The sequence below is a fragment of the Lissotriton vulgaris genome, chromosome 8 (assembly GCF_964263255.1).
Source record: "Lissotriton vulgaris chromosome 8, aLisVul1.2, whole genome shotgun sequence".
NCBI classification, from domain to species: domain Eukaryota; kingdom Metazoa; phylum Chordata; class Amphibia; order Caudata; family Salamandridae; genus Lissotriton; species Lissotriton vulgaris.
The window spans coordinates 40,024,387-40,051,765 of NC_141696.1; the positions used below are offsets into that span (position 1 = coordinate 40,024,387).

Below are 27,379 nucleotides of genomic sequence, written 5' to 3' on the forward strand. Positions count from 1 at the left end.
GGTAAAGGGGTATTTTTAGGGTTTAGGGTCAGTTTGGGGTTTTTGGGGTACAGAGATATTTTTTGGGTTCAGGGTCAGTTTTGGGTTTTTGGGTAAAGGGGTATTTTTAGGGTTCAGGGTCAGTTTTGTGTTTTTGGGGTACAGTCGTACAGGGTAAAAATAAAATAAATTTAAATTAAATCAATTAAATAAAATAAAAAAATATAAAATTACATTTAATTATTAAGATTTTAATTTATTTTAAATGTATATGTATTAGTTTTAATTTTTTAATTATGTTTTAATATTTTTATTTAATATTTGTAACATTATATGTATTTTATAATTATTTTTACATTATTATTAATACATTTAAAAAAACAATATTTTTAATTACGATATTTTTGTACTACGATATTATTTTTTCGATATTTTTGTACTTACCTTGTTAGGGATAGGATTCCGATATTTTGACTTCGATATTTTTGCTACTCTGACCGTTGGGGGATTCTCTGCTACTCTGACCGTTGCTGTGGTTGCCTTCCTTTTACCTGGACCCTTCTCAGCAGAAGCAGCACCTCGCCGGATCCGCTCCGCGGGTCCCGCTTCGCCGCGTGGTGCGAGGAGCTGTGTGCTTCAGGGGCGCTGTATTTCAGGAACTGACACCGGAGTGGGCAAGTGAGGTCAGGCAGGCACAGGGCTGCGAGCGGACCGGCAGGGACTCCAACTACCAGGAGCCCCTGCGTGCTGGTCAACCCTCAACACCTGGGTCGCTCTCCCTGTTCGCCACGCCCCCTGCCCCAGCAGTGGTAAAAACAGCCTTTGGAAAGATCGTCGTGGGATTCTCTGCTACTCTGACCGTTGCTGTGGTTGCCTTCCTTTTACCTGGACCCTTCTCAGCAGAAGCAGCACCTCGCCGGACCCGCTCCGCGGGTCCCGCTTCGCCGCGTGGTGCGAGGAGCTGTGTGCTTCAGGGGCGCTGTATTTCAGGAACTGACACCGTAGTGGGCAAGTGAGGTCAGGCAGGCACAGGGCTGCGAGCGGACCGGCAGGGACTCCAACTACCAGGAGCCCCTGCGTGCTGGTCAACCCTCAACACCTGGGTCGCTCTCCCTGTTCGCCACGCCCCCTGCCCCAGCAGTGGTAAAAACAGCCTTTGGAAAGATTGTCGTGGGATTCTCTGCTACTCTGACCGTTGCTGTGGTTGCCTTCCTTTTACCTGGACCCTTCTCAGCAGAAGCAGCACCTCGCCGGACCCGCTCCGCGGGTCCCGCTTCGCCGCGTGGTGCGAGGAGCTGTGTGCTTCAGGGGCGCTGTATTTCAGGAACTGACACCGGAGTGGGCAAGTGAGGTCAGGCAGGCACAGGGCTGCGAGCGGACCGGCAGGGACTCCAACTACCAGGAGCCCCTGCGTGCTGGTCAACCCTCAACACCTGGGTCGCTCTCCCTGTTCGCCACGCCCCCTGCCCCAGCAGTGGTAAAAACAGCCTTTGGAAAGATCGTCGTGGGATTCTCTGCTACTCTGACCGTTGCTGTGGTTGCCTTCCTTTTACCTGGACCCTTCTCAGCAGAAGCAGCACCTCGCCGGACCCGCTCCGCGGGTCCCGCTTCGCCGCGTGGTGCGAGGAGCTGTGTGCTTCAGGGGCGCTGTATTTCAGGAACTGACACCGGAGTGGGCAAGTGAGGTCAGGCAGGCACAGGGCTGCGAGCGGACCGGCAGGGACTCCAACTACCAGGAGCCCCTGCGTGCTGGTCAACCCTCAACACCTGGGTCGCTCTCCCTGTTCGCCACGCCCCCTGCCCCACCCTTTCCTCTTTATTAGTCTACTACAACCCCGCTGCACGGGAGCACGCGGGAGGGTGCCGGGAGAAGCCCGGGACAAGGGCGGGACCGTCTGTGGCCGTCCGGGGCCAAAGGAGGCCGGGCTGGGCCACCCCTCTTACTGGCGCCACTTAGCATCTATCCCAGTAAGTGACATACACTTTTTTGCATTATTTTGTAATCAATATGGCAATGACTGCTAATACAAGCCCTGCAATCAGCAATGTGATGCCTCTTTCTACGGAGCCTGGTCCGCTGGCCATTGGTCCCCTTGACAAATTCTTTTTTAATCGCTCATTGACAATAGACAAAGAACTAACTTTGGCTGAGAAGCGTGCCGAGCGCAGGTTATCCATCGAAATACTTAAGAACTCTACAGACAAGTTTCCAAATGTAGCCTACCCCACTTTGGTAACCCCTTTATCATCAGTGAACCTCCCAGTTACATACGAACACCGTGAGGCTCAGGGTGACAAAGTAAATAAGAGTGTTGTGGCAGATACAAATAATTCCTGTGGTAGCATATCCCACTCATCACCGCACTCTGATTTGGGTCTTCAGGCTACATTGACCAATTCCAAAACTGGATCCAAAAGGAAACGTCCAGCTTCCGTAAAAAATTGTAAAAAGATGGTCAGACCTCCACAAAAATTCAGGAAGCTACATAAACCTGTCAACATCGGGAGGGCAGTCAATGAACAAGTCCAAAGTACAGGAAGTGTAATACCAACTATTCCTGTATCCCAGGATAATCAAGACAAAGAGGACATTTCTTGTTCTGCTGCTAATGTACCGAGTAATGAAAATGTTGTATCTTTTATAAATGGGCTTCCAGAATTGGAAAAAATGTTTAAACTGCTACTTACCCCCATTGAGGATAGAATTGCTAAGCTCACAGATAGGTTGAACCACTTTGAGCAGACAACTTTAGACAATTTCTATTCTATAAAATCCCTGATTAAAGTAAGTAGGGTGGAAACAAACCCAAACCCCCAGGTCGTAAATAACCCTCATGTACAGGACAAGGGTAGGAATCCCCGAAATGGCTCTCCTTTACCTCCCAAACAAAACAAACTTCCACCCAAAGCCACTGCAAAAACTGTAGATAGGGCTGAGAGAGTGACTGCGGGTTCTGAACCATCGCAGTCGATTACAACACATCCTTCACAGCCCATATTAGCCCAGACACAAAACCAACCGGCAGTTGCAGACGCTGTGGTCACTTTGTGTCAGCAAGTGGGTAAAGTACCAACATCAGTAAACGTAACCAACAATACATGTATACCTCCAAACATCCCGGGGGGTGGTAATGGGGCTATTGTATACCAGTCGGCTGGTAAATCTTTAACATCGTCCCAAGCAAATAACAAATTACAGGTGCAGAAACCTGCCCTCCAACTTGTTCCCCAAGTTCCCAAATCTATCCCACCGCCCTTGCCAAAGCCACCTCATAGAAAACCCCCAATAAATCTTACCCCAGACTCCTTCCCCTATGTGGCAGTGCTTATCAATGTACCACCTTTACCCCCAGGGCAGAGAGAAAATTTCCAGATGCTCAAAAACAAGACCATGCACTGGTTAAAGGAAAATCGTCCTCTGCCGGGTGATATTGATGGGCTAATAATAGGGGCTAGGAGAATTGACTGGATGGGTTATACACCAAAAACCCTGGGGGGTGACTGTATAGTGGTTAACTTTCAAGACCCTAGGGTGGTGGGATGGATAACAAGGCAGGGATGGGGAACAAATAAGGGTGGAATTGGTATTGTGGACCTTACCTTCTTTTACCCCCGACCCTCAAGTGTAACTACAAGTCTACTCAACGAGCCTTTAATTTCCCCCATTGTACCATGGCCAGTTACTTCTTTACCACCTCCCCCTGTTGGTTATAATCATATACCACATACATATTGTAATTCCTATGTGGGATGGCAGGAGTCGGGCTGGGGGTATTGACATACTGGTAATGATAGCATGGGTGGAATCATAAAAGAAGTGGAAGGGACACGTGATGCTAGTGGTAATACCATTTCCATAAATCTAATGGAGAACAACATCGAGGCTGGGTGTGTGGTTGGAGAAGGAGGTTCAAGACTGGGAACACTAAGTACAAATGTCCTATATCCTGCAACAGATGATTCAATTGTGGACCCAACAGATGATTTAGATAGGCTGACTAGTCCAATGGAAAGCCCAATGTCAGCCCATGTATTTCCACTTGCCAAAGCTCGGGTCGGGACAGATGTGACCAGCGGTACTCTTTTATCTTGGAATATCGCCGGGTTGGCTAGTAAGTTGGATTCCCAACTTTGGGTGGAGTTCATAAGTGGTTTTGACATCTGTTGCTTTCAAGAAACCTGGGCTTGTGATCCACTCTTTTGCCTAGGGTACTTGAATTACTGTATACCGGCCTCAAAAGGGGGAAGAGGGCGGCCCAAGGGTGGCCTAACTGTCTGGGTCAGACAAGGTTTGGACATTGATATAAAAATCCTAGACGTGGGAAATATTGATCTACAAGCTCTCAGACTCTCCTTCGTAAAAGGCCAACCAATAGACTTATACAATGTTTATGTGAGAGGAGATAAAGTAACAAGTCTATCCACTATTGAGTTGTTGTCTGATGTTATGGAGCTCACTTCCCGGGAAAATGTAAAGATAATTGTTGGGGATTTAAACAGGACCTTTGAACCCTTGGACTGTACAAATGACTTTATGGAGAGCGAAGAGGATAATCTCTGGGGAGTACCATCTCTAAATTTAAAACCCGTGAAGCGATGGACAAAGGAGATTGTATTGCTAAATGGAATTTGCTTGGAACATGGCCTAAGAGCTCTTAACGGCAGGACACCCGGTGACAAGGAGGGCAGCTACACTTTTGATAATGGTATTAATAGGAGCCGAATAGATTATATATTGTGTAGTCTCCAACTGTGGAATGGGGTAGTTGACATGGCTGTTAGGCCCCGGGTTGAAAGTGACCACAACCCCCTATGTGTGTCACATAAGTGGTGGAATACAGGTCTAGGAAACCCTACTGAGACACACGACGAAACCCCTCTTTTAAGTAACGACGAGCGAAGGTTAAAATGGCCCAAGGTACTAGCAAATGAGGCCATTCTGACATATATTACTAATGAGGTCGATCGTGCAATTTCAGAAATTGAAGCAGTAGTCCCAGTGGTGCCAGGGGACAACGGTATCACTGAAATCCATAATAGGTTATTCTCCCTCCTAAGACCATGTTTTTTCATTAGGAAAAGTAAAGGGAAGAAAACCAAGGTAGTGGGCAGGTGGTTTGATAACCACTGTAGAGTAGCACGTCTAGATTTGGGGCATGCAATACGGAACAGGGATCGTGCCGCAGTGGCAAAAAATAGAAAACTCTATAAATCAGCCATCTATCGCGCTAAAAAGAAATGGGACGAAGATCATTGGGCCCAATTAAAAGAAGCCTCTGATAATAAAGACTCAATGTTATTCTGGAAAATTATCAAGTGGGGTAGTGGTGTGGGCCCAGCTAAACCCGACAACAATGTACCAGTGGAATCCTGGGTCGATTACTTTGGGCCACAGTACGCAGAAAGTAATAAATCCGTGGTTGCTGACAATATAATACTGGTTTATGCAACCGAAGATTTATTCTCCCTTAGTGAAGCAGAAATCGCCATTTGTTCCACGAAATGTGGGAGGGCGCCAGGCCCAGATGGCATCCCCCCTGACATCTTCAAACATGATGTGACTAGATGGGCGAGATATACCCTCCTTGTGGCAAATGCCTTGGCAAAGGGGGCAGTGGTTCCAGATATTTGGAAGGGTGCAACCATTATCCCCATCCACAAGAAGGGCGATCGCTCATTGCCTGCTAATTACAGGCCTATAAGTCTAATAGCCACCATGCAGAAAATAGTCGGGAGAATGGTAACAAACCAGCTAATGGACTGGGTAGAAGATAATAGCGCCCTTTCCCCATACCAAGCGGGACTCAGGCGAGCAACTAGTACCATCGACCAGGTCTTCCGCTTCACCATATTGCGGTGGAAGACCGTCGAACTGGGTAGGGGCAGCCTGTACGTCGCCTTTGTCGACCTGCGGGCGGCGTTCGATCTAGTCCCCCGGTACAAGCTATGGTCGGTTCTCCAAAAGCTGGGGATTCCTGCAGAACTGCTAACATTAATCATGCGACTGCATGAATCCAACTTTGCCAGAGTCCAGTGGGGAGGTAGTAGGGAGATAACATCGGACTTCCCTGTGGAAAGGGGTGTTAGGCAAGGCTGTTCCATGGCCCCTCTACTTTTCTCGTTATTCATTAACGGGATAGTCGAGAGAATGTTGAGGGCTAGTGTAGATGCCCCATCGTTAGCGGACACCAGGGTTCCGATCCTGATGTTCGCTGACGATACTCTTATTTTGTCTAAGACCCCCATGGGGCTGCAACGTGCATTGAGCATTTTTGATGCTTTTTGCCTGGAGCACGGGCTAGAGGTAAACGTTGGAAAAACCAAACTAATGGCCTTTTCTGCAGGACGTAGAAGCTATCCTAAAATAACTCTAAACAACAGCAGGCTCGACATAGTTAATGAATTCACGTATCTGGGAGTTCAGATCGCGGGGGGGACTGGCTGGACGCATCATGTGAACAAAGTAGTCCTGAAGCACCAGCAGCTTTCAGGTGCCCTAAGGGGGGAACACCGTAAATCAAAAACAAAACCTATAAAACCTGCAATGACAGTGTATGATGCGAAGGTTTTGGGTGCCACCCTATATGGCGCGGAACTATGGGCTTGGAATAGTCTGGTGGCTCTCCAGAATTCCGAGAACAAGTTCATGCGAGGGATTACTGGACTTCCACAGAGCACCCCCCTAATCCCATTGTTCCTGGAGTTAGGCAGACGAACGATTGTCGACAGAGCTCGACTGCGACCAGTTCTTTACTGGAGACGTCTTTGGACGACTCCAGAAATAAGACAGTACGCGGAGGGCTTTCTGTGGATAATCAAGGAAGATATCTTCCATAAGATAAAATGGTTAAAACACCTGAAAACCATGTTGGTAAATCTGGGGTTTTCGAATCTCTGGAATAACCCCGAGGGAGAAATCTTCCCAAGCAAAGAAGCCCTCAAAGAGCAATATTGGGAATGGGTGGGAGGCAAGATGCTAAATAACACCAGGACAGATTCTATGTCTGGTCGTTTTCTGGAGACCAAAATCTTTCCCGTCCTAGAAAACTACTGGTCCAACATTACGGTACCGATGGACAGGAAACTTGTCTTCCAGTTAAGGTCAGGATCTATCCCCCTTAAGAAATTAACATCTGGTTGGCACAGACCCACTAACAATCTATGTCCTGCTTGCGAAAATGCCGAGGAGAGCCTAGGCCATTTTCTCTTCGCATGTCCAGCCTATGCAAACCCGAGGAGAAAATGGCTCTCGCCGGTATGTAAAAATTTGGGGACACGCGATAGTGCAGTGGCCTTAAGAATCCTACGCACAACAAACCAGGATTCGCTAGTGACGGGGGTAGCCAAATTCATGGGTTGGGCTTGGGCGATAAGACGACGGTATCTGGGGGGTAGTAGGTAAGCAGGGATTGCCTTTAATAATTTTTGTGTAATTGGTATAAATTGTTTTATTTGTGATGTTGTATGTGCTGCACTGTGTTTAATGAAGCTTTTATCCTGTGATTATGTATTTTGAGTAAATTGTCTTGATTTTATGTGCTTTTATGAGAATTGTCTCGAATAAAGCTTATACAACAGCAATAATACATTTAAAAAAACGATATTTTTAATTACGATATTTTTGTACTACGATATTATTTTTTCGATATTTTTGTACTTACCTTGTTAGGGATAGGATTCCGATATTTTGACTTCGATATTTTTGTCCCGATATTTTTGTACTTCGATATTTTTGATTTCGATATTTAGTCAGACATTCGTTTCAAAGATGCCACTTAAAACGAACTTTGGAAAGTTTCCCAGCAAGAAGCTGCTGAAAGCTTAAGACAATTTGACAAGGCAAATTTGGAAAAGGCATTGACTGTTGTAGATAATGGCATGACTTCCTTGTCGACACAAATTTATTCTTTGAGTAATACAGAATGACATGTCTCTTTTCCAGCATGGGCCAAGTCAACTGAGATTGATTATGCAACTGAGTTAGACACTGCAGGTTTTAAAATGAAACTGTGTGCCATGGAAATATCTGAACGCAACCAAGTTGTGTTTGCTTTATAATTAGTATGCACAATGGCAAAGAAAGATGCAACTTATACAATATCAAACATAATGGGTTCAGAAAATTTGCCTTTCACAGTGACCGAGACACCATAAGCTATATGGTTCATCCATGGGATAATTTCATAATTAATTTCAACGTTTCATTTTACATCTTGTCTGAAACACTTTCAAGTAGGTAGATATGAAGTCCTAGGGAAGAGTTTTGATCACAAAACCTGTTTTTCACACTTTGATTACAGATGTTTGAGTGGGGAAACTGAGGTCTTCCTTAGCAAAAGTGCAGGTGTGAAACTTCATTCACTTCATACCCCTCCTATCAACTTCAGTAAGTAACACACAGCAGGGTTGTTAAGAGGTCTTCGGGTGCCACACCCCCTATTTCCACCAATATGCAAATGCGGCTCTTGGCACACTACTGGTTGGGAGAGGAAGTTCAGTTTACTTCTGAGGAACCTTGGGGGCCATAACACCCTCTTGGGACCCCCTGTAAGTCCTTCACAGCAGGATTCCGGAGAGCATGCCAGAGGCTCCAACCCCTTTCTTCACGACTCTGCAAACATGACTACTACTTAAAAAAAACATAGAAACTCCCTGAAATAAACAAAAGTTACAGGAATGTTATAGTTAGTAATTAGCATTTAAAAACCGCGAATACTGTACTTTCTGCACACGCCGAGCCCGGACTGTGCCTGAGTGAACAAAGACCCTGATGACATCCCCTGGCTATTCTGACCTTGAATCCAGTGCTCAAGGACCCTCCTCAACGACCCAGACAACGCCTGCAGCCTCAGAACCATGCACCCCCCCAACCACGACCAGAGGGCAAGATTTCCCAATGCCAAAAGACACCCTTGCACACGGCACCCCCCAGCCCCTTGTGCTCAACTCCGGGGTGCCTACCTACCCTCCAAGATCCCAACTTACCCCCCGAAGTGTTGGTCGCTCCAGAAGATCCTCCGTCCCCGAGCCTGCAGCCTTTGTTCCCTTTTCAAGATCTCCTTAGAATAACATTGAACACCCGACGGCTCAAAAGCACCCTGCACCCATCCGCCGGAGTGCCCCTGGCAGTGCAACCTTTGTCCTGTCCTACTTCCCCATTTGCCATGTGCAATTGACCAGGAGCCCAGCTCCAACAGTCGCGTGGCCTGCTGGCCAGCAGACACCAACCAATGGCCCCATGTTTCTCATTGGATAACATTGGGCATAACTACCTCTGTTCCCGGCTGCCCCTGTGCCGCTGAAGGTGTACCTACCTGACCCTCGGAGACCCCTGATTCTATGCCCAGAAACTTAAAACTCACTTTTCTTCCTTAGGCTAACATTGACTGGTTTCACTTGAAAATACTTCTAAGTGTGGAGTTTTGCAACTTTGAAAAGTAATTCTGATCGTACTTACCAGTAACTTGAATTTCCTTCCATAGGATATCATTGCCTGCTTTTTGCTGGAAAAGATTCTAAGTGTCGATTTTTGAAACTTATAAATATTCTCTAAAAATCGTGCCAATGATAAAAACATAATTACTTGCCTGTTTTAGATAGAGGTCCCAGTGCTTAACCTAGGAGTCCAGCACTAGATTACAAAAGTAACGTGAACATACTTTACCTGCAAATTGAATTTCCTTTCTTAGGATAACATTGGTAATTTAAACTGAAAAAGTTTGTCAACTTTTAAAATACAGTAATATTCATTAAAAATCACTACTGTAACCAAAACGCTTGTATTTAACTGTTTACAGCTCATGTCCCGGGACTGAATGTAGGATCCAGTCCTGTGGTTAGAAAAGTAATCTACAAAGTAACTAATTGCATTTAACTGAAAATTCCTATTGAGTTCAATGTTGCTTTGTGTTTGAAATTGTGTTGCCTATTGCAACAAACTGTAACTATTGCATTCAAAAAGTCTACTGCCTATTTGAAAAGTATTTAACTAAAGTGACTCATCCTGAGAAAGTATATTTTGATACCTTGTTGGCTCTAAAATAAAACAACTATATATTTTGATACAAAACAATTGGCCTAGAATTCAGTTCTTGAATGTGTGAGGCCATTTGCTGACTGGGTGTGTACAACAAATGCTTTACACAGTCCTCTGATACTGCCTTACTGCTCGACCATTATCAAAAATGGGGTAACCCAATAGTCACGGACCTAGGTATATCTGGATATAGAAAACAATGGTACTAGACTATAATTCAAAAACCTAAATCAATCGGTACAGAGATATCAATTTGGCCAAGTTATAAAGCATTCTCATTATTTATGCTCCAACCAACTCAATATCTCTGTCAAGAAAACAATTGCAACAGACCTCATTAGAAACCATTTTAATTCATTGCATCTAGAAGTTAGAATATAGATACTCTTTTGTCATTCGAGAGTGCATAAGTTGCCCCAGAAAGAGCGTGCAGTATAAAAATTGAGTGTAGGGTGTAATAAGTGAATGGAAAGATAGGAAGAAAGGATCATAGGAATAGTGACATAAAATCTTTTTACACAATTTATATACAAAGGATCGGTTGGACTAATCACCGTCCTAGTTGACCTGGCCACCAAAGTAATGTACACATTTAAATTAGTATTTAGACAAAGATGGACATATTGTTCCAATAATATATGCACATAATAATAATGAAATAAGGTCCAGGTAAGGAACAACAAGGGCGTCGACGTTTCGACTCGTCTTAGGGCCGTAAGGCTAGTTGGACCTTAGCCTTGCGAGTTTACAGCAGGACTATAAGACCTTTTTGACAGAGTATTTAACCTCGGAGCGATATACTTTCTAGCTCCTACCAGGTGTTTACAAATCCTGGAATATGATTTGAACTTATTCCATACAGTACCTACATAAGGGGTCATTCAATATGCCCTTGGATGTCCCATTCTTCTAGTCCTGATGAAGCCTCGCAAGGCCAAGGTCCAACTAGCCTACGGCCTACGGGCTAGTTAAGACGAGTCGAAACGTCGACGCCCTTGTTGTTCCTTACCTGGACCTTATTTTGTTATTATTATGTGCATATATTATTGGAACAACATGTCCATCTTTGTCTAAATACTGCAATAAACTTGTACATTACTTTGGTGGCCAGGTCAACTAGGACGGTGATTAGTCCAACCGATCCTTTGTATACAAATCGTGTAAAAAGATTTGATGTCACTATTCCTATGATCCTTTCTTTCTATCTTTCCATTCACTTAATACACCTTAATCACTCAATTTCTATACTGCACGCTCTTTCTGGGGCAACCTATGCACTCTTGAATGACAAATGAGTATCTATTTTCTAACTTCTAGATGAAATGAATTAAAATTGTTTCTATTGAGGTCTGTTGCAATTGTTTTCTTGACTGAGATATTAAGTTGGTTGGAGCATAAATAATGAGAATGCTTTATAACTTGGTCAAATTGATAACTCTGTACCGATAGATTTAGGTTTTGGAAGTATAGGTCTAGGACCATTGTTTACTGCTCGACCAAGCTACCGCTTTAGAGAGTAAGGTTATATCTAACTTTAGCCTCTGCCAAACCTTTGGGGACTGGGGACTCTATACACATTGTACCTTACTTTGGTCCAGTATATATAGAGCCACTTTCTTACACTAACACATTTTAGTGAGGGTGTCCACATCACCGCACTAAAATGCATTAGTCACACATCTTGCCTCACTCTAGTTCCATAAAGCAACAAGTGTTCAGTACTTTATTGCACTGCTGTGTTGCTCTACTGCCGAGGCAATTAACATCTTTATGGCATGCTCACTGGGCCTGGTGAAATTCACTCATTGCGGACCGGCTGACTGGCATAGGCTTAGGCTTCTAGTTGGATTAATACATCGACCACTGCACAACAAAAACAAGTTGTCAGGTGCGGATCCGGGAGCTCTCTGATGGTATATGATGTGGCACTTGATTATTGGCTGCCCTGGAGTTTGAGACACAGCAAGAAGTGTCTTGGTTTAGGCAGCGGTACAGCAAACTGCTTGTGCATGCCACATTTGCTAAGAATAGATGCAAAGCAGTCTGCCAACGGTGCAGTGAAATCAAAGCCCTACTCCAGCCCATAAATGCCAGTGGTGTCGTTGAATGATTAGTTGGTACACTCAAGAAGGTCATTCAAAGAGCCTTCATGAAGGGACTGGATGTCAACCAAGCTAAGTGCCGGGCCTCCAATCCTAAGCCATCAGAACAAACCTAACCCAATGGAACATGGATCAGCCAATGAATACTTACCAAGTTCAAGACAGTGACACAACTTGGAAAAGAAAAATGAAAACATATGCAAATCAATGTCACCATGTCCAGAGGAAAATCTTGGTTAAAGGAGACTAGGAACTGGATAAACAGAGACAAAAATGGAAATGAACACTCTTTTTGCTGCTGATTCATTACAGGTTGTGTCTTGCAAGAGACAAAGGGTAACAGAACATCCTCCTGGACAATCCATCACTTGGGGCATATCACATTTTAAACACCTACAGCGACACTGTCCTGAAAGCACATGTTAGGTGACCCCACCAGCAGGTCAGGCAAAAGTGCCTGTGCCTATGTTTCCGTTGCCCGATCAGGGTGGACCTCGAACACCTCAGATCACCCGAGCCGGAAGACATCTGCGAGCGCCTCGCAGAGTACTAGAGAAAATGTCATTTTCGTGAAGTTTGCCACCTTTTTTATTTAACAAAGGAGGAGATGTAGCATATGAACAATATACGCACTAGGACCAGGTTGGACTCTGAATAGGAACTATTTAATATGTGGGGTGGTGTTAGGGTGTGATTTATGTGAAAGATGATGTAATGTGCAGTCTGTGAGTGTATGCTGAAGAATAAAGTATTGTTTAAATGCAGCTCCCATGTAGGTAGCACAAATGATATGCATTATCTAGGGCTGGGGACAATGCTACATAGACAACAATAGCGATTTTGAATTGGGGCGATCATTATTTACAGCAATGGAATTCACTCTGCCATCTATATGATGCTTAAAAGGAAGATTTACCCTGCATTTTAGTTACTTCCTCACTCCTGGCTCCCATCCACCCGTGCTGAATACAACCGCCTCCTCAAATAAAGTGGGAAGTAAAGTGCACTGATTTTCAGTTGGATCTGCTCGTGTGAATTGGAAAACTGTTGTCACTCACAGAGCAAGGCAGCTAGTGGCAGAAGGCTGGCCCACTGCCCCGTTATTGTATGCTGTGGTGGGCGGAAGCACACTGTGAATGGCACTTGAACAAACCAAAGGATGAGGATGGCTGTCTGAAAGCCCTTGCATGTATATATACTGGAATGTATTTTTGCAATTTTTGTGGGGAAAACATGAGGCAAGAAAACAGCTAAAGCTGTCTCTAGGTCTGTCCTAAAAAGAATGGTGCATTGAAATTCTATGGCAAAGAAAAAATTATTGATTGTAGCAAGGGGATTATCACATTACCTAAGAACGTCATGTGATCTCAGTGTGTAAAAGAGAGGGTGTGACAAATTTGCTGTCAGCACAGCAGGATACTAATGTTGAATATTTTCATCATGGGATTCTCCATGATAAAATTCCAAATTGCCAGATTCGTGAGAGTTCTCCCACACTCCACTTTTCCTCCATCCCATCTTCTCATCTAAACATGTTCTTACCGGTGACGTTTACAGTACCTGACTGTACCTACCCACACAGAATCTCTGATGGAATTGATCAGGAGATCTGCCCTCTCCATTTGCATTTTGCATACCTGTTCGTCACATGCATCCTTTGACCTTCTTCCAATGTCACTTTGCCTCACCTCTTTCCTGATCAGCCTGTCCCTGTGGTGGATGGTGCCCCAGGAGGCGATGCCGATGGTCACAATTTCATGGTCGCTGTATCCTCTGCCACTCCTGCTGAAGTCCCGCACTGCTTCTCCAACAAGTTTTGTCACACCGTCATGGCAGCCACCAGTGATGATCCAGGCTCCTACATTAACAGCAATGTGCAAAGATAAGTTGGGTACGCTGATCTGAGTTCACAAATTGACTCTTTCTAATGTAATGTTTGTCTCAAAGGTGTGTGCTTGAACCTGAGGAGTTAACTAGTGGTGGTGAGAAAGGCCAGACCAGGAATCTTGCATTCTGATGGTAGAGGTAAATAGTGAAGTAAATATGTCAATTGAATACTACTGCAGGATTTGATTGGTGGCATTATGCTGTGTGGTCAGCCCCCTGTGGTATCCCTTCTGGATCCAAGGTGGTGCTAACAGTCAAAAGGACTCCTGTAAGGCAGAGTGGAGAACTCAGCATCCTCCGGCAAGCCCGTTTGAGAAAGCAGTGATATTTATATTGGAATAATCCCATGACCTACTGCAGAATTAAAAACTACCAATAGATACTAATGTCACAGATGGAGAAGGAGAGCCACAGCTGGAATGAGAGCTTCTAAGCAGCCAGCAAGTCAGGCAAAGTGACTGACCAGGACTAACCCCTTCATATGAATTTAACCCGTCTCTCAGGTGTTTGGGATGCGAGTCTCAATGTATCACTTACAGCCCACATTAATGAAAACAAAACACTAAAACATTAAAAATAAAGGAAGATTGTTATAATGCACTTATGCACGGCATGTACAGCTCCCTATCTACTTAGGGACCTTATGAGTGTCCGACAGGTCCAAAGGGATTTAAGAGTCAGGAGCAGGTAGGGTATGTGAGCGTAGCTTTTCTGTTAATAAAATGAATGCGCTATATGTGAATTGCTGCTACCACTCAACCTTCTTACATTGTCTTCCATTGAGCGCCATACTTTGTCATGCCATATTATGGTTGATTCCGTTTCTAAAAATAACTTTATTCGTTTCACAAAAGTCAGCAAACTCTGCTCATCCTAGTCCTGTTAACAATGTATTAGTTGAACTGCACAACCGAAACTGTGAGAACAATCTAACCATAATATACTGGTGGTGGGAAAATGACTGAATGCCAAGTCCTTTATCCTTATGCTGGTCCAAAACTGCGGAAACAACCCCAAATTATTACTGAACGGGGAAAACTGGGAGTCGTTGACTCTTTTAATTATTTAGAGATCATATTTGATAGACAAATTAACTGGCAAAACATGATTGGAATTAGAGAAATCCAGATGGAAAAGAATATTGGGGCTTTAGTTAAGTTTATAAAAAAAACAGTCTAAAACGTTAGATGTACTAAAAACAGTATGAAGCAAAGACGGTGTCTGCTGCAACTTATGGAGCAGCCGTCTGAGGAGTCAAAGAATCTACAAAACTCCAATCAAATGAAGTTAATTATTTTTAAATGCTACTTTCACTGCCGAAGTCTTGCACCAATTTTAAATGCCATATGGAAATTGCAGCCCATAACATTTCTGATTACATTTCTCTGGCCCCAATACTATTGTGGCACTCAATATGGCGAAAGGAGACTCTTACACTGACAAGAGATATTATAAATGGAGTCTTAAAATTAGATGGTGTGAGCAATATAACCTGGTTAAGATATGTTGAATCTACTCTGAAAGCTAATGGGCTACATCATCTTTTCTTAGATCCTATGAATTGTTGTTCCATTTCTAAGAACGATCTGAAAGTCCAGCTATTATTTGATAGGCAGACTGAAAGGGAGACTTTAAATGTCAAGCTGTCAACAGTTAAAACATATTTAACAGCACCGAGAATCTCACAAATGGAAAAACAAATTCAAAGTATGTACCTTTTGTTACTAACTTATAGCACAGGTATATATCCTGGTGAGATTCTGTGTAAACTACATCCTTTCAATGGTGGGTATTCCTGGTAACGTTTATGTTGCTGCCGATCTCCCACTCTGTACTTGTGATAACCAGTCAATGCAGAATTATATGCATTTTTTTTGTAGACACTAGTGCAATAAAAGGAAAACGTTTATCCCCATTATGCGTAAAATGAATTTTAAACAATGTTGTGTTACCTTTTATTATTTGCAGTTATTGTTTGACCCCTTTATCTGTTCCTCTGTGGCATCCTTCCTTTTAACTGCTCTAAAAAAGAGACTGTCAATTTGCGGATCTAATTAACTGTACTATGAACCTAATCAAGTATGAATTTTAATTATAAATCTGTAATTTGTATAACTACATTTTTTCAAAACCTATCGTACTGTAATGATATGAAATGTTTTATTTGTTATCTTTTTATAGATGTAGTATACTTTTATGCCTTCATTATGTCGGTGAAATAAAGTTATTCTGACTGACTGACTAACTGAATGCATTTGGTTTAGAAATGTTTCCTATTTGTTTACGCTTAATGAATCATGTGTTCCCATGAAATGCATGAACCCCATTGTACAAAGCCTTATACAAGAGTGTGCATTTCACTCGCAGGAGAGGCCCCCTATTCCTATTCATGAAGGTGAATCTATGTTGGATTGCTTAATGAACTTATTTTATCTGATGATAATTTGCTGATGGCTTACAAGTATTTTAGACGTCAATACTTACAAAAAGCATGTAACAGGATCAAGTGTCTGTTATCCTTATGAACATTTTTCTGAAATATTGCGTGGGCCCCTTGTTGATTTAAAGTGACGGTTCCACTCAGCGAGCTCCAAAGTCTAGGCTACGGGGACTGCACCGCCTCCGATGAGTGGGAACTGTGGCACTAAAATTGTATGGATTTATTTAGGGCTCTTGAAAGGGTTCTTTGCACTAAGAGATCATGGTGGCATAAAAAGCACCAACAGATACTTATTCATGTTTGTATGGTTTCATCCCAAGGGATGGACCGACCCAGGGCCTCCAGGCTCTCAATACTGATGCAAGTTGAGATGCCCCTCCTCACCTGTGCTCTGAGCTGCTTTGACGAGACCCTTGCTGAAGAGGTTCTTCAGCCGGGGACTCATGCTGATGTTCTTGGCTCCACCAGTCACAGTGATCAGCAGGTTGGGCTTCCTGAGCTTCCAGAGGCCAGTCATCATTTCATACAGCACTTCGGCAGGGGTTCTGTCAGAGGCGCGCACAAACTACGGAGAAAAAGCATCCGAAGAATTTTTTTTTAGCAACGAAAGAGTCCACCGCAGATGTAGACTATATTCTATGAAACACTAATCATTTATTTTTACCATCAGGAATTGTGCTGCAGTGTCACGGGGTCTACTAAGAAACTTTGCTGCAAGAACAGTACATATATGTCCAACCTATCTTTAATGATGCCACTAACTTGTTTCCTGCTTCACCAAATAAGTCAAACATTAAAAGTGTAAACCTGGCGTCCCCCTGAACGAGCATTAGTAAAAAATATTGACTGTCTTACTACACTTCCGCAAAATTATGAACCACCTTAAAAATACGATCTTTACCCATGGTGTTCACATGTTAATGCACAACCACATCCTGTTTCCACTCTCCTAAGGCGGAGGCTGAATCAGAGTCCAGGAGCAAAGCAAGGCCTGGAATGTGCTTCACAACTGGCAGGCCTGTGCCAGGTGAGGGCGGTAGATGTCATTTCTGAATAAATAAAACTGGCTGAAAGGTGGCTGTCCCTCACTGCGGAGGACCTGGCCCTGTCCTTGCCTCCAATGCCTAGGCCAAATATGCTGAATAAAGTTAATCTTGACTTTACTTGACTATCTTACTGGGGACCTAGGAAGTACTTCACCAGAACCAACCAGGGGCCTTTAAGCAAGTAGACCAATCCGAGATGCACAACACTATTAATGCATCTCCTATAAGACAGCAGAGATATTGCTGTACGGGCCCTTGTATGGACATATTCGTGTGTGCAAGGCTGCACACAACAAATACATGGGTCCCATGCTCAAAGACTGAGCCTCTTTTATGGAGCTTTAAAGACATATTTATCACACTAGACAGCATTATAGAGTCACACACGCTCTTCCCAGACATACACGTCTGACATCTACGGCAGCAAACCACTGGGTTGTGAGCTAGAAGACCACTTAAAGTCTCCTAACAAATTCATTCTGCACTAAAGGGACTGCCAATACCAGAAACCGGGGGTACAGCATTAACTGAAATTACAGACTAAACCCTGAGAATCCTCAGAGGTGAGGAATTATTTGCAGAATGCTACCCTGTGATTGAATCTGGTGCTTTCTGTAGTGGACATCAAGGGGTGAAGCATGATGGGCCTGCAGTATTCTTGCCGGCCTTGTAATCCCTGATGAGGCCATACTGTGGCCTCAGTTGCTGAGCAAGAATTACCTTGTGGTGTGGAAGGACTGAGTGATATCAGGAGCATATAGCAGATGGAATCCATGGGAAAAATATAAGGAACCAATATCAGAATCGAAATATTGAAGCAAGATAAATATCTCCAATCTGAAGCAAGTTTAAAGGCCCCAATCCGAAGCAAGATCAATATCTTTAGACAAAAGCAAAACAAATATGTCTATTATGAAGCAAAAGGACTGTTTCTGAAATGAATCATAATCAGCATTTAGTCTGAAGTGGTCTCAATGTCTAATACAAAATTAAAATCATTCTGTAATCTGGAACACGTTCAACATCTCGAATCTATCACAAGAGCATGGCCTTTAGAAGGAAGATCTGTAATCGGAAATGTCAGTAAGGATGAAAGTCCCTGCAGCAATCTCCCTCTTACAACCTGCTCCTAATGTAATTATGATGGTGGACCTGGCATTTTTCTTGTATATTCATCTCACTAGTGTCCTACTAAGCACAGAGTGTGATTTTAGTGCCAACCAGTGCCGGGATTTGTTAAATGGTTGTTTTTCTCTCCTAGTGGTTTTTCTCTCCTAGTGGTACTATTCAAAGAGTGACTTGGCTCGAACACTCTGACATGGAAGTAAGGTGAAGGCGCACATCCATCATAGCAGCTCATCCCTGCACCCTATGCTTTGTGTTGTGTAACAGAACCTGAGAGGAATCCACAACCTTTGATAGGTGGATTCACATGTAGTTGTGACCTATTGGGAACACATGTACATAGTTGTGATTCAATCTCCCTAAGGGTTTGGTAGAATGTCAAACCAGGACATTTTAGGAAACCTGGACTCAGTACTGGATTTAAGAGACATTTTCCCTTTTTTACTTGAAGAAGTTCTGCATGATGTCTAGAGAAGGTGAAAACCAGATACAGAAAACGTGGCTGTCTTCCTCCAAGTGATAAGCACTATGCAGTGGATAAAGAATGACACAGACACTTAGTGGAATGCTACTAAACTGGTCCTGAGTCTAATGCCCGGTTAATTTTACTAGGAAGGTGACCTGACCAGTGATACCTGCATTGGATGGTTGTGGGGTAGGTGTAAAGACGAACCCTCAAGGAGTGGCTGAAAAAGAGTTAAGTGACTGAACGCACATAGATGTCCAGCATGAAATTGCTGACTATATATGCCTAGTAACCAGAACAATACCAACATCCCAGAGTTATTCTGGGAAGGAGGTTGACTGCCTTGTGTGCCTAGCATCTGTTTTCTATTGACAGTCTGGGATCCAGTGCATGTCCACTACCAGAATTTTAAGATTGCTGAGGTGACATTCCACTGCGCAATCCGACTCAAGAAAATGATAGGTTTCAAGTCCTGTAGAAAAAGCAACCTTCCTGTTGTGACGCCAATGTGTGACGAGTAGTGTTCTACCACTCCTTTGATCCACTGCTCCAGTGATATATAGGCTTCCATTGTGCATCTTGTACTAACATACAGTTGATATGAGACTGTGCCTCAGTACATCTAATGGTTACCCATAGCCTGTGACCCCTGTACTTGCAGATAGAAGCGTGACGTCAACATGTGACTTTCCTCTGCCATACAAACAGCATTATCAGTGCCTCCCTGTCACTGTTGCGACACCGTGAGTCCATTGAGATCCAGTGAGTGTGGATCAGTGTCTCACAAAGACAACCAGGAGGTGCAGACAAGAAGGGTCTCTCCAGCATTTCCTGGTTCATCTCCAATAAGGGTGGGTCTCCATGCAAATGTTATGTTATGTTATAGTTGTTTATATAGCGCATGGCTACCCCAGCAACAGGGCGTCCCAGCGCTTACGGACATGCCTAATTAAAGTGCGGCCAGAATGGAGGCGACAGAGTGCCAAATCACAAGGGAATCCTACGCAGAGGAGAACAACCAGGTTTTAATGTGTTTTCGGAAGAGTAGATGGTTAGAGGTAATGCACATACTTAAGGAGATAGAATTCCAAAGTTTTGGGGCTAGATATCTGAATGACCGGCCCCCAGCTCTGCATCTTCGGATCTTGATGGTACAGGCAAGAGAGAGGTCGGCAGAGCGGAGAACACGCGACGGGACATAGAAGGAGCAAAGTCCCTGCAAGATTTGGGGGCCAAGGCAATAAAGCATTTTATGGATGATACAAAGGGTTTTGAATTGTATGCGTTGTTTGACAATCAACCAATGCAAACTACGTATACCTGAGAGGTATGGCAACATTTTGGCAGTCCGAACAGAATGAGGTCTGCATCATGCCAGTATCCACCTGCCACAGAGAGCTAAAATCTGAAGGCCACCTGAAAGAGAGGCATGATGTGCATTGCTGTTGGATGGAGGGGGTGACTGTGCTCCATCACCTCTACTAATCTGATTCTGGGCATATCACTTAAGCCCCTGCCGAACAAAAAAGAATGTGTCTTCATGTAACGCAACTGGTGCTATGTATAGCACTCTGGTACCCGCTACCTGGTCAAGCTTGCGCTATATACGATATCTTGTAATGTCTGTGTAATTAAAATCACTAGATATCTCCCGAATCTCCATTATCTCGGTTTTATCGATATTTACTTTATACCCAGAGACCTGGCCGAATACTTCTGCCTTCCTCATCAGGTTAGGAATTGCTTCCAATGGGTTTCTTGTATACAACATCATATCATCAGCTTATAGTGCCAATTTAACGTCAAAGCCATTAGATCTAAAACGGAGGATAGTGGTGTCTGCTCTTATCAGGTTTGCCAGTGGCTCGATATAGAAATTAAAAAGAAGTGGGGACAAAGTACAACCCTGCCTTGTTCCCCTAAACGGTTTGAACCAATCAGGCAACTCCCCATTAACCAACACCCTATCCCTTGGACCATGATACAAATTTTGCACAGCTGTAACCAAATTCTGTGGGAATCCAAAACTACGTAAGGACTCCCCTAGATACTTCCAGTGTACCTGGCCAAAAGCTTTGGCTGCATCAACTGCAACTATGTTAAAAGGAATATTCCGGGCCTCAGCTATATCTATCACCCCTATCAACTGAAATGTTAGTTTGTTAAGTTGCCTCCTGGGTATATAACCTCTTTGATTGGAATGAATGAACTGTTTATTACCTTGGCTACCCGGGCTGCTATGATACCAGAGAACATCTTGTAGTCTGTGTTGAGTAAGGAGCTCGATCTTTAGTAATCTATTCTCCGAGGGTCCTCATTAGGTTTTAAAATCAAAGTTACTATAGCGTCCGACCATGACCTATGACCCTAATCATATATATTTCATTGAACAGAATTTTAAGAACCGGAATCAGGACATCTATAATACATAAAAAGACCTGCACGGGAAGACCATCTGGCCCTGCGGTTTTCCCCTTTGCCATTTTCAAACACTGGGCTTTTATCTCTCCGTCCCTGATCTCTCCTTCTAGGGCTTTCTGTTGTTCATTAGTCAAATGCGGGAAATTCATTAACCCCTTCAGCGCTGATGACAACGCCAGCTCGTCATGAGTGTTACCTGCGCTGCGCTGATGACGAGCTGGCTTTGTCATGAACAATGGGAAATAAGAGTATCCAGCACCCAGCGGGAAAACCCTTAGCAGCCAAGGTGTTAAACCTAACCACTCAGCAATAAACTTCTTGTCTGGATGAGTATCTTCCGTGTATAAATCCCTCATAAAACTACAAGCCTCTCCGCATATATACACATTAGTATGCAATGCTTCCCCTGTAATCCTACTGGTTAACTCTCGAATTATATTTCTAGCCCTATCTACCTTGGTCTTAGTAAGGAACTAGAGTTCTTTCCATAGGCAAAATGTTGGATTTTTCTTATCAATTCGCCCTTGAAAAACTGCCTGTAGCCCCTCTAGCTCTTTACTCAGTGTTTTGACGCTATCTGTATCTTCCATAGAGGCTCTCTGCAATTCTCTTTCTTTCACCTTGATCTCTTCCATTTTATGCTTATCCTCTTGTTTCTCCACCCTTCTTTATCCTACCATTATAGATCTCAAGATCCCCCTTAAATAAGCCTTATAGGCCTCCCAGGCTATTTGGTTTGTCGCCGAACCATTGTTTACAAGACAATATAACTCCGATTTCTCTCTTAAATCTCGAACTACCTCCCCAGCTAACAATATGGTCCTATCTAATGTCCATCTTTTCTGCCTCTCCTTTTGCCGCACCTTTAAAGCTAGGAGAACTGCAGAATGATCTGATACTATCGCAAGACCTCCCTACCCCCATCACATCTCCACATAAATCTTGATCTAGTAAAAAATAATCAATACGGGAGGGGTGTCAGTACTTTTTACTATAAAAAGTTACCTCTCTGACCTCCCTCATCTTGGTGCGCCAAATATTAATTAATTTAAATTTCTTCATCATAATTTTCAGTCTAGAAAATGACCTATCTTGGTGGAATCGTATACTTAACTTTTGAGGTCCTATCCAGCCCTTCATCCATAACTAGATTGAAGTCTCCTCCCAATACTATGGGTGCAGTTGTTTCTAATAGACAGGTTTCCAACGTAATTAGAACCTCCGGATTATCATTATTCGGCCCATAATATACTGCACAGATCAGAGGCCTATTTTGAATGGCAAGGGTTGCCACTAACCATCTGCCTGAAAAGTCTGTTTCGTATTTAACTAATCTTATTCCATTATTGCTGTTTATTATAACGGCAACTCCTCTAGTACTCCCCCTCTGATCATAGTTTACTACCTCTTGGACCCATCTACATTTATCAAACATTACCTACATTCGATTCCAAAACCTGAGACACTTTACTCATGGACCTCAACCTGTTAACATTCCATGCTAGAAAATTCATTACTTTTAACGTATCCATACTAGGAGACTATAGTACCATATGTTGTATAAAGCATCTTGCTTCCAGCTCCTGGCCATTTCTAATCTTATCTCCACCCCTTCAAGAAATAGGCTGGTGAGGACTATGTTTTTGTTTTTCTCCCCTTGCTCCCCACACCCAGTGCCCCTAATTCCCCCCTCTCCCTGGGAAACCCCCTCTCCATACCTTTGACGATGCATCCCACCCTTAGCGATCTCCAAGTCTTACCCAGAGAGGAGAGACCTAAGAAAAGTGAAAATAATTGAAAGAAAGGAAACAGCCACTCCATACCAGTGACTTTATGTCAATACAACTAAATTAAGGACTCATACCATTTTAGCACACTCATATATCATATTTCTCCTCATTCCATCTGTGTTAAGAATATATCCACTTCCTCTGGGTTACATATATTGTGCATTTTTTTGCCACATTATTTTTAACATGGCTGGAAATTTTAACTGGACCTGGGCTCCCATACATCTCAACTCATGCATTCTGGAACCCAGTTCCCACTATCTCTGGGCTGTCCTCTTACCCAGGTCAGACCTGATTTGATAGGAAAACCCACCATTGCTCAAGGCACAAGTTCTTTCACAGAAAAAGTCAAAAAGTTAATCAGAATTTTCCTAGGAGTTTTCCGATCCGGGTTCAACCTGAGGGGGTCCCTAGGGACCCACTGAATCTCATTCTCCCAACCAATTTCAGGCCTGTCCTTCAAAACTTTCTCCCTCAGCAGGCCACATATAAAAGCCATATTATCTCCTTTCTCAGCCCTCTCCCAAATTTTGAGAAATCTCAAATTGTTACGTTGTGATTGAGTATCCAGTCTTTCTAGGTCGTCTTGGAAGAAAACTAGCCAGGAAGTGATAGGACTAATGGGAAAATGGGCAAATCTCCCCCAAATATATATGGCAGGGTAAACATAACAAAAATGATTATTCTCCCGAAGATTACCTTTCTTTTTAATTCTATCCCGTTAACTTTTAAGAAAGACAATATAGCCAAACTCCAGGGAAAAATAGGGAGCTTTGTTTGGGCATCAAAAGGGCCCAGGATATCCTGGAAGAAACTGAGGAGAAGGTGCAGGAGGCCCGGCTGCCCTTAGGATACCTATCGCGGGCACCCCTTACAATCAGAATCAGAGGTCAGAGGTCGGAAGAAGCATACCTGCTGCCGTGAGGGGAACGACTTAACAGGCGGACTTTGGAGCTGCACAAACTCACACTGCGCAAGTGACATCGCCGCCGTCGGGACTCCATTTCCCAGGTGCCCCGGCGGTTGTGGCGCGAGTGACGCAACTAGAGCGCCCGGAGGCAAAGAGACGAAGCCCGGGCAGAGGAGGCCAGAGGAGGCTGGCCTGGGCCCCCCCTTTCTATGTTTGTTTTCTAAAGACGATTTTATGCGCTGGATTCCCGTATCAATGCTACATTCTACACATCAGTAAGCAGACTTATTTATGTACCCTGTTCTTGGTAAATGTATACCTATTGACCGGTTTGATATAATTTCCATTTTTCTTTTATTTGGGAACTAAGATGACGTCTCTCCCTAAGGACAAAACATCATTCTCCGGAGGGGCAAATCAAGGGACACTTGACAATTATGTCACTAGAACTACCTTACGAACTGACAGAGAAACTGCGCTTGCAGAGCGACGGGCCCATAGACGCCACTCTATAGAACTTATTAGGAATAAGCGTTCTTCTCTGGGTTCAGTACAGACAGCCTTATCACCACTCCCCGTCACACCTTGTAAGAACGAGGGTGGTGAGAATGAGGGTGGTGAGGTTTCCCTTAATGATAGTATCCCGCTACTTTTTCAAGACAGAACCTCGCCATTAGCTGTAATTTACGACCAGGTCATTAATATGTTAGCTTCTTCATTTAATTCAACTACAGAGCTTAAGGTCCTGCCAGATACTTTGTCACCATCTGCAGAGCCAATCCCAAAAAGAAACATTTCTCTAAAAGCAACCCGAAATCAAGATCCACCACCAAAGGAAAGGAGGAAAAGGCGGAATGCCCCCCAGCTAAAAAAGTATAGCCATACCAACTTTAGGAATGCAGTATGTCCCTTATCTAATGCACCCACATTTCCTGCAAAAGTCATTCCACCTGATTTCCTAACACTAGATCCACCCAGCATTAATCTAATGGGTAGTATGGAACTATTCATTAAATCGCTTATACTGCCAGTAATAGAGAGGCTAAAAAGAGTTTCAGAACAACTGGGAAATTTGGAACATGCGATTGGGGATATCAAAGGGGTAATTAAAGATCTACCAAAGTCCTTACCAGCTGCCCCGATTCTTGCACCACCCCCAGCTGCTGTCACCCAGAAAGCAACAAAAATTGCTAATCAAGCTACACCAAAGCAATTGGCATCAATGCCTTCCAAAACAACAGTGGTTAATGTTAAAGATGGAAATAAAGAGCCCCGTACAGGCGGAAAACCAATTGCTCTGGGAAAATCCAATACCCCAGGAAATGCTCCTAAATCGAATGACTATGGAAACATGGCCAGGGTATTTTCACCTAAGAGACATACAGTAGAACTTCCTCCGGAAGCTGTCCCGTATGTGGGGGTTCTTACCGGAGTGCCAGTTTTAGAGGAGGGTGGCAGAGAAGACCAGCACCAGTTGAAAAATAAAGCAATGTTCTGGCTTAGACAGAATCGCCCGTTACCACCAGAAATAAATGGCGAAATTTCATTTTCCAGGCTTCTTCCCTGGCTGGGACAAAGATTAAAGGATATAAAGGGTGACATCATTATAGTAAATTTCAGGGATGGCAGGGCTGTCAGTCATATTGTGAACTGGCTTCCGCAACGAGGTAGTAGCGGAATCATTGTGCGTGATTAGACCTATTTTTACCCTAGAGGGCTAATGGACCCCCCTATAAATCCAAGGCATCCAAGGCCCTTGTTTCAAAATAACATTGGGCCTTCCTTTAGAAGTCACAATGCCTGTCCCAGGCCTTCATATCGAACACAGGAAAGTTATTTGAGGCCATTTTCTCAACATCCGACTGATTACTCTATACCCGTTTATAACCGCTATGTGGCTTTAACGGGCATGGAGGGTGTTGATTGACTTGTTTCAGGGGACACAGGAAACAATGTTGTGGATAGTTCCCAAGAGGTACTTCCCGTGACTACAGAACCTACTCTGTCAAAACATATATGTTCTCAGGAAATAGGGATTAACCGGGGGTGAACATAAATAAAAATCAAGTCCCCTTAGCGAGCAGATTACTGTAAGGGAAAGTGATGTTGTCAAGTTGACAGACAGTCTTAATTCACTTAATGGGGAAATACAGCACAATTCTGTTAATAGTGGCTTTGTAACTGATTTACATGCAGAATCAGAATTAAAACTGGAGGAGGGAGTGGGAAATGACCCTTCCAATAGGGATGTTAGTCGCTTAATGTTTTGGAATGTGGCGGGGCTTAGATCCAAAATATTAAATCCTATGTGGTTAAAAATAATAGAATATTTTGACATCATATGCCTCCAGGAGACATGGGCCTTAGAACCTTTCCATCTCTCCGGCTACAAAACTCTGTTCACTTCACCAGTAGAGGTCCATCATGGTAGGGCTAAAGGGCGATTGTCGGTTTTCATTTCTAATTACTTAAACTGCCAGAAGACCCAACTCTTCTCATGCAATCCTTACTACCAGCTAGTAAGAATAGATGCAAATAAGGAACTGTGTCTCTTAATTATAATGTTTTATAATAACATCCCCCTTTCTAGACTTGGAATTAACAATTAAAAAGCTGGGCAACGAGGTGAGCAAAGAAACAGGCAATAATGCTAAAGATGTATGGGTTGTCTGGGGGGGAGACTTCAACTGCACAATTTGTAAGAAAAGTAAAAAAGGGGTATGTGGTATTATGCTGGACCAAGACATCGTCTTAACACATTTTGAGCACTCCACTTGCGGAGACCTGCTAAATGAAATTGTTCACTCTGAAGATCTAGGGTACGCAAACAAAATTGGTCAATTAGAGCTCCCCTTTACACCTACGTTCATTGGCAGGGGCGTGTTTTCAATATTAGATTTTATAATACCTTCTGTGAGGCACAGGCACATGGTTAAAAGGTGCGGGACCCTTCACACTGCATTAAGTGATCACTACACAATAATTATGGAGATCATAAACCCGTTCCGGGGAGTGGGCGCAAAAAAGACATCCATGCAGAAAGTTCCTGATATTAGCATGGCTAGGCAAAAGGGTTATGTTCTAAAATGGGAAAAGGTGGTTCCAAATGACTTTTTATGTACCTTGCTATCCAATTGTTTGCCCAGTTTTCTGACTGTTTTAGATGAAAGTATTGAC

General features: G+C 43.5%; 1 protein-coding gene across 1 annotated transcript in view; it reads right to left on the reverse strand.

Annotated features, from left to right (window-relative positions):
* The window catches only part of LOC147693339 (transient receptor potential cation channel subfamily M member 2-like), a 1,947,553-nt gene that overhangs the window by 1,777,976 nt on the left and 142,198 nt on the right, over positions 1 to 27,379 (reverse strand). The window contains exons 2-3 of the mRNA XM_086935940.1: positions 16,829 to 17,009; positions 13,806 to 13,975 (exon numbers count right to left, since the gene is read on the reverse strand). Of these exons, the coding sequence (XP_086792066.1) occupies positions 13,806 to 13,975; positions 16,829 to 17,009 (351 nt within the window). The remainder of the gene's footprint in view (positions 1 to 13,805; positions 13,976 to 16,828; positions 17,010 to 27,379) is intronic.